Source organism: Cucurbita pepo, chromosome LG04 (genome assembly GCF_002806865.2).
Source record: "Cucurbita pepo subsp. pepo cultivar mu-cu-16 chromosome LG04, ASM280686v2, whole genome shotgun sequence".
NCBI classification, from domain to species: Eukaryota; Viridiplantae; Streptophyta; class Magnoliopsida; order Cucurbitales; family Cucurbitaceae; genus Cucurbita; species Cucurbita pepo.
In genome coordinates, this window is record NC_036641.1 from 2,641,073 (window position 1) to 2,648,908 (window position 7,836).

The 7,836-nt window shown below is 39.3% G+C and overlaps 1 protein-coding gene across 2 annotated transcripts; it reads left to right on the forward strand.

Moving 5' to 3' along the window:
* The first annotated feature begins 844 nt into the window (after positions 1 to 844).
* LOC111793735 lies at positions 845 to 3,599 on the forward strand. 2 transcript variants are annotated; one of them, XM_023675760.1, is made up of 2 exons: positions 845 to 2,037; positions 3,090 to 3,599. In XM_023675760.1, the coding sequence occupies exons 1-2, from the start codon at positions 875 to 877 to the stop codon at positions 3,109 to 3,111; spliced, it is 1,185 nt and encodes a 394-aa protein (XP_023531528.1). In that variant the 5' UTR covers positions 845 to 874; the 3' UTR covers positions 3,112 to 3,599. The 2 variants fall into 2 exon arrangements, with proteins under 2 accessions (XP_023531528.1, XP_023531529.1); XM_023675761.1 differs by lacking the exon at positions 3,090 to 3,599 and having other exon boundaries at positions 845 to 2,305.
* Positions 3,600 to 7,836: the final 4,237 nt, after the last annotated feature.

A 7,836-nucleotide genomic window follows, 5' to 3' on the forward strand; every position in this document is an offset into this window, starting at 1 on the left:
TCACTGCTGTCATGGTGAGGTTTAGCTTGACACTCATATCCGCCACTTCAACCTTGACCACTCCAAGGATTGCTCTTAAATCTTCAAATATTTCTAAGACCATATGAACAATCAATTATTGGGCATTATCTAAGCTCTTGATACATTCTTCCATCTAGGCAACAAAGACCATCGAGTTATCCCCACACTCGAAGCCGTCAACAATTGTGGCATTGTCTTTTAGGGTTTCAACCTTAACCATTAATTCATAGACAAGTATTGCTTCAAGTCGACCTGCCATTTCGTCGATCATATCTACCATTTCATGTGAGACCTCAAAAGCCCCATTCCATCAAGAACTTCACTCAAGTAGAGTAATCGATTTTCAATGTCTACCAATCGGTCAGCTTGGGACTTTCCCAATTGTTTTGCAGCAGACATATTTGATTACTACGATTCAAGGAGTCGACTCGGCTCTGATACCACTTGTCACAATCACACTCTGCTGGTAGCTAGACAACGATTATACGACACTTGTTCTAATCCGACGAACAAGTCAGCCGTGTGAAAATCATAATTCACAAACAAATCAGATGGAAGCATGCCGAACAACATGTCTTAGACAAGTATGATTGCGACAACTAACACGTGATCACAGTAACACGACTACTTATTAGAAGGAAAAAAGAAAAAACATGATATCTTTGTAAAATTTGCAAACATTTATTGTCACTTCAATTATTTTTCACTATTTTGGAATTACAAACTCTTTTAACATTTCTAATTTATTTTTTATATTTTAAAGTTTCTTCCACATTTTTATAATATATAAATATTGTTTTCTGTTAATTAGCAGAGAGCCTCCTTCAAGCTTTGTGAACTGAGCACCAAATTCATGGAATCCCAATCCCCCATTACACTCTCCCAAACAGAGCTTCAAACCGCCATCTATGGCGAATGTCTCGATTCCATCGACCCCGACCTCTTTTATGATGATTTCGATAGCGCTTCCTCCACTCCTTACGTCAGTGCTCATTCCAGCCCCTGCCGCGGCCCCATTTCCGGCTTCTTTTACAGTGCTCCGGCCAGTCCTATGCACTTTGCCATCACCAAAAACCCTACCAACTCCTCTTCTACTTTCATGGAGAATCAGTCTTCTTCGTTTGAGTTCGATTTCTCCGCTAGGTTTGGGTCTAATGGCGGTTCGAGTTCCACGGCGTCGATGAGCTCCGCCGATGAGTTGTTTCATAACGGGAAGATACGTCCGATGAAGCTTTCGACGCACTTGGAGCTTCCATTGGCGCCGTTGCTGGACTTGGAGCTTGGAGATGAAGAAGAAGGGGACGGAGTCGTTGAGTTTGTTCGAGGGAGGGATCTGAGGTTGAGGGATAAACTACAGCGGCGGAGAACTAGATCCATGTCGCCGTTCAGAAACTCGCCGATTGAGTGGACGGAGAGCGAGAATGGAGACGGAATCAGTGTGGAATGCTCTGTGACTGAGAAGGAAAATTCTGAAGAGAGTGAAGTAATCGAGAAGGTTGTAGAAACAGCTTCGAATTCTGAGGCGAGTACTCCTTCGATTTCGGCTTGTTCTTCGAGATCGTCTTCTGCAGGAAGGAGCTCGAAGAGATGGATTTTTCTGAAGGATTTTCTGTACAGAAGTAAAAGCGAAGGAAGAAGCAACACCAAATTTTGGTCTAACATATCGTTCACTCCTGTGAAAGAAAAGAAATCAGGAGGGGCAAACCAGAGTGTTGCTAAGCAAGAGTTCATAAATCCATTGGTGGATCGATCTTCAGTGGGGAAGAAAGCAAAAGGAAGAGTTGGGGCGAAGAAAGATGGGGGTGGAAAGCCTAGAAATGGAGTTGGAAAGAGGAGAGTTGTTCCACCATCGCCACATGAGCGTCATTACACGGCTAACAGAGCTCACTCAGAGGAGATGAAGAAGAAGACATACTTGCCTTACAGGCAAGGATTGCTTGGCTGCTTGGGATTCAGCTCAAAGGGATATGGAGCTGTGAGTGGATTTGCCAAAGCTTTGAATTCTGTCTCTTCCAGGTAAACTCTTCTTCTCAGCTATATATAGATTCATGGTGGCATAATGGCTTCTTGTCCATTTTAGTGTGAAGGAAAAAGGCCGATCTGAATTTTGCCCCCAATATGGTGTCTCTGTAAATTTATCCCTATGGAATATGAATTAGTTCTTACTGCATCTGTCTTTGTTTCGCCCTTTTTTGTGCACCCTTCAACAAGAGAAGGGTTGATGTTGAATTCATTCCACTGACATTGTAAGCTGATGTCCACATAAATTACTTGTTTTCGTGTCCATGAAGAATTAGAATTCCTTTTGAGCTAAGCTAGGCTAGGCCTCATGGCCATGCTTGTTATTAACTGCAGGAAGATGACACAACTTTTCATTTGTTGCATCAAATCTCAAGTCCATGTTTGGATCATGTCAGTTGTTGGGATGATTAGAAAACAAGAGTTGATTGGAGTGGCTATTTTGGTTGGGTGTTCTAAACTTAAGAATAGCTTTTAGGTAGCATTCAAGGTCAAGATTTGTTAAGACTTTCTTTAGTTATCTTATAAAAACAATCCTTTAGGTTTTGGAAAACTAACAACTATGGGTAGAATGCTTTTCTTTTAGTGCAAATTGGAAAGATTATAACAGCATATTCAAAAGTTTAGGCAAAAACAGCTTCATTTTGGTCCTAAATGTTTGTTTCTTATTATTAACACTCCAAAACAGCTTCATTTATTTGGAAGTGAATGGATATTTTGTCTGTGTTTCTAGACATTGATGCATAAAGCAGTTTGAGATAATGAGAGTAGTCAAATTTTTCTGTGAAAACAAACCCACACAATTTTGTCTACTCCTTTTGGCAGCTTATCTTTAGGTTCCATCTTTTTGGTGTCAGTCTTCTTCATGTGATGCTTGAATCATTGTTTGGTAATACACTTCTCCATATTTGGAAATTCATGTGAATCTGTCAAATAGTAGTAGATACACACTTATTCTGGCTAACAAACATATTATTATTCAAAGTTAGAACCAAAAAGAAGTCTAATAACAACTTTTCTAACTCTTTTCTTTTCCCTTTCTTGATTAGAAATACTAAGCAGAAAGCATAGGAGGCTTGTTTGGAATCATATTGGGAGTTACTTACCCCACTTTTTATTATGTAGTTCATTCTTAAACTAAGTACTTAGTTGAATGTGGGTGAAAAGTAAGCAAAAGTGTCTGATAGGGAGAGGTTTCCACACCTTTACCCTTATAAGGAATGTTTCGTTCCCCTCTCTAACCGATGTGGGACTCACAATCCACCACCCTTGGAAGCCTACCATCCCTGGCACACCCTCCGGTGTCTGACTTTGATACCATTTGTAATAGACTAAGTCCACCGTTAGCCGATGTTGTCCTCTTTGGACAGGTTGGGGATTGCTTGTAATGAATCGATGCAAAGGGAAAAAAAAGGGAAAAGAGGAAAGAGTTGGGTGAGTGATGTTGATTGGTGAAGATGTAAGGGATTCCTGAAATTGAAACGAAGAGGTGAGGTCCCACCTGTTTTTATTGTGAATAGCTTCTCTCTCTGAATATGCCCACCTACCTTAGTCCTCTAAACTCCTTTATGCATCTTTTTTCATTTTTCTCGTTCACATGTTCCTTCTTTTCTTCTCTCTTTGTCGTGTATAAGCTAAAATTTTAGTAGTTTTGTTGTTTGAATGTATTATAAAAATTGAGAGGGAAGTCTCAGAGTTCATGGACATTGAATGGCCAAAATAGTGACTCAAAAAACAATTGTCATTTTTGTAGACAGCCCAAACAGAAGAGACCCCAACATCAATTCAATATTTACTCCCCATCTGCCTACCAAATCATAACTCTCTCATCATGTGTTTTAAATCTCAAATTAATTCTCATTCCTAAAACAACTTTTATGTAAAGAACTTTTGATGAATCGAATACAAAATCAAACAAAAATAATTTGATGCAACTTCTTTAGAAATTGGCCACTCGTTTTTTAAACTAGTTAGCTACTTAGTATATACATGATCAACTAAATTAAAAAAGGTCTGCTAGCTACTACTTTGGTGGATCTAGAACTTTATGTTATAGAAAGCTTGAATTTGTATAATATAAAGCTTTCTTCAGAGAAGGTGTAATATTACATTACTACCATGCATAATAGTGCAACTCTAAGTAGGTTCCTTTACTAGATCATAATAACACTAAAAAGTTTAATTTAATTGAAATAAAAATTTAGAGGATTCAAATTAATATTTAATATATTAGATATAATGAACGTAAATGATATAATAGATTTAATTTGAAATCTTTCAAATTAATATTTAATATATTATATATATTAAATAAATAGTTAGATACATTAAATAAAAGAAAAATATATTTGAAGTGTGAATGAGATTCAAATTAGCTAAATATATCTAGGGATATTGTAACGGCCCTATTTTTCATTCAATAATAAGGTCGCTATCATATGCAAGACTTGTGATTTCTTATGCGCAAACATTCATTCCAAGTCGTGATGCAACCGGTGGTGACTACCTAACAGGCCAACGATGTGTAGTCTACGTGAGAAGCGAGGTAACTATGGAATTTCAAACCGTACGATCCTCGTACCCTTAACGATGTCTCAGAAGATCCAATAGTGGCACAACTATGGCTATAGTTGATGGAGGCTATCTTTCGATTGATGAAGTGTTTGGATGATCAGAAGGTAGCGTTTGCGTCATTTATGCTGAAGGGTGACGCAAAACTATGGTGGGAAGATGAGCGGAAGATGCTCACCCCTAACAGAGGGTGATACCATGGTCCCAATTCAAGGAGATATCTTTGGGAGAGTAATACTCGATTACGAAAACAACAGGAGTTCACCCATTTGACACAAAGTGGACGTTCTGTCACTCTCTATGCAAGAAAAATTCATGAGGCTAAAGCGGTTTGCACCAGAGTAGGTGGACACGAAATTAAAGATGGCTCAGTCTAAACACGAAGGTCCACTATACTGTAGATGCCATAGACCCTACAACTTATGAGGTCACCCTGCAAAAGCCATGGAGGAGCCCAAGGTCGGAGAACGTCGAGAGCCGATGGTTATCATAGGACAGAAAAGACAGTACGAACAGATGGAGCCAAATCTTCCATCACTGGTACACAGACCACAAGCGAGATGGAATGAGAAACCACAATGCGATGAATGTGGAAAGCAGCAGCATTGAAGTAGGTGCATGGCCGGATCTAGAGCTTATTTCAAGTGTGGCTAGAAGGGCCACATTGCTATGAATCCAAGGGGCTTAGGTGGTGTAGAGAGACGTATGTAGACCCTCGCTCTCAAGTAGAGTGTATGCTTCCAACCAGTAGGGACATCGGAAAATCCGGCACAGTGGTGCATGTACTTTATTCGTCCAGGGACACTGTACCCTAGCAGGAGTAGACCTAGTTGCTAAGAATAGAGTAACGGGTGGACAAGTAATAGTAGCGGGACATGCCTTAGATGTAAACCTGATAGTTGGTCATTAGTATGACAGACTTCGATGTACTACTAAGAATGAATTAGTTGGTTAACAGACTCCGAGAGCCTATAAGTAGGTTATTTACTAAATAATTTTTATACTCATTTTTTCTATTATTTATTTTTTTTAGATCGATCATAGGTAGGTAGTTGATTGTGGGAGGTGTGTAGCTGTACAGACCATTAAATCTGTGTCCTTTTCTTGTTTCTTATTTTACAACTTATTTTGTATATTTTTATCTTAGGTATGAATTTTTTGGTAATTTAAATTTTCTCCTTAACCTATTTTAAAAATGGAAAACTTTTATTGTCCTTTAAACCCATGAGTCTAATCGGTAATCTGAAACCTCAAAAAGTGGATGGTTACATCGGTGATCTGAAACCTCAAAAAGTGGATGGTTACATGGTTGCTATTGATACCAAAGCCTTAAGTTGGATAAATCTGCTAGACAGATTGATATCAAAAAGTGGGTCGTTGGATCCCCTACAACTCAAGTTAAGCTACGCCTTGACTCGGCCAAGTATGTATGTAGTAAAGTTAGCAAGTATGATCTAATTTCTTGTGTGAACTATATGCATATGTCACTGATATCTTATGAACATAATTAGGTTAACATTGGTTAGAATGCCCAATAACCTAGATTTTATTATTGCATGATGTTTAGATTATGGCCCTTTGAACTTTAGGAGGCAATGCCAAAGGTAGTAGAAGTGGTAAGGCTCCAACTGAGTTTGATTCAACGCATCACTCATCTCAAACAGAGACGCCATAAGTGTAGGTACCAAAACAAGTTGTCTCCTCGCCCTTCAACATGATAATAGGTACCAAAACGCATCATGCATGTGATAGTTCCTGGGCCTATTGGCTGGCTAGTAAATTGGCTTACTGAGTGGTTATCGGGGTTTGAATGAGGCCTTGGATAAACTCACACATTAGCTTAGTACTAGCATCTACTCCCGTCGCTGGGGGTACAGCCTCAGGTGCAGCTTGTGGTGGCAGAGTAGGTTAGGGTGGAGGTTCAGCTTGTGGTGGAGGCTCAGCTTGTAGTGGAGGCTCAGCTTGTAGTAGCGCAACTGGTGGTAAGACTGGGGGTGGCATAACTTTTATCGACCCAGTCTCTGATCCTTCTCGAGGTGGGCCCTCTACTGCCACACCTCATCCTATTCCTCTAAGACGGGGTCGCCCCCTTTCCTCCTCTTCCTCTTCCTCTTCCTCTTCTTCGTTCTCTGGGTATAGTTCTAGAAACCAAGATAAGGTTGCATAAGTCTAAGGCCTTAATACTATGCATATATAAATAACAATATACACATTATACAATACATAATGCCACAAAAGTAAACACTCAACATGCTATACATCATATCATACTCTTTATTAACTACTTAAAATATACAATAATTTCAGCAATATTAACAAAAAAATGCATGTGAGTTTTAAAATGTTTCTCCTTTCTTATCTTATGCAAGGCGTACCCGACAGTGACAGGGCATTGATGTTGGGACCATGGAGCTTGCCAAGTGTCACAATCGCACTTTTGATGGCAGCGGACTTGCGATTGTGCGGCACTCACTTTCCAATGACAAGTGAGCTAAGCAAATTCATTCTTGCGTCGCCGTCGCCTACGGCCAAGTGACGTATGCACGAGCCTCTGACCTCGGTTTTAAGAGAAGGTTTTAGAAAAACGAGGGCAGAGAGAGATTTTTGAAAGAGACGTTATATAAGCAAGCAAGAGAGAAATAACAATGACTCACAATATATAACCTTGGGTAGGGAGGAGTTGACAACTAGTCGTATCCCCCTATAGTACATTATGAGGCATTTCATGTCTAACAGACCTAGACATGATATTTCTGAAACGGTCATATTTCCTAGAAATACAAAAGTAAAATACTAGAATATGAAAAGACATAAAGGGTTTGACTTGTCATGGGCATGCGGCCATGGGCTGTTGGAAAATAAACTTAAATGAATTTTGTTTTTTTAATTCAGTCCAAAGGGCATAATTATCTCAGGAAAGGAGAGCTAATGGGTGAGAAAATTAATGAAAGGAGAGCAAATGGGTGAGAAAATTATGGGTAGTTAAGACCAATTTTGGCCTTAGGAAAGCTTATAGAAGTGGTTCACTTATCGATGTAATAGCAGCGAAAATAGAGAGAAAAGAACAAGTGAGAACAAGAAAGAACAATAGAGAGCATCACAACAAACTTGTCTGAGTTAGTGTGTAATACAAAAAAAAACCTTTTGAGAACTTCTTTGTCTTCTTGTCTCTCCCCTTTCGACACCCCCTTTAAAGTTTCGTGAGAGTTATCTAAACGAGTTAGA

Bases quoted from the DNA above. Each gene is read 5' to 3' on its own strand.
- LOC111793735 (XM_023675760.1), top strand. From the start codon at position 875: ATGGAATCCCAATCCCCCATTACACTCTCCCAAACAGAGCTTCAAACC. The intron at 2,038-3,089 runs GTAAACTCTTCT...TTTCTTGATTAG, and splicing joins TTGAATTCTGTCTCTTCCAG to AAATACTAAGCAGAAAGCAT.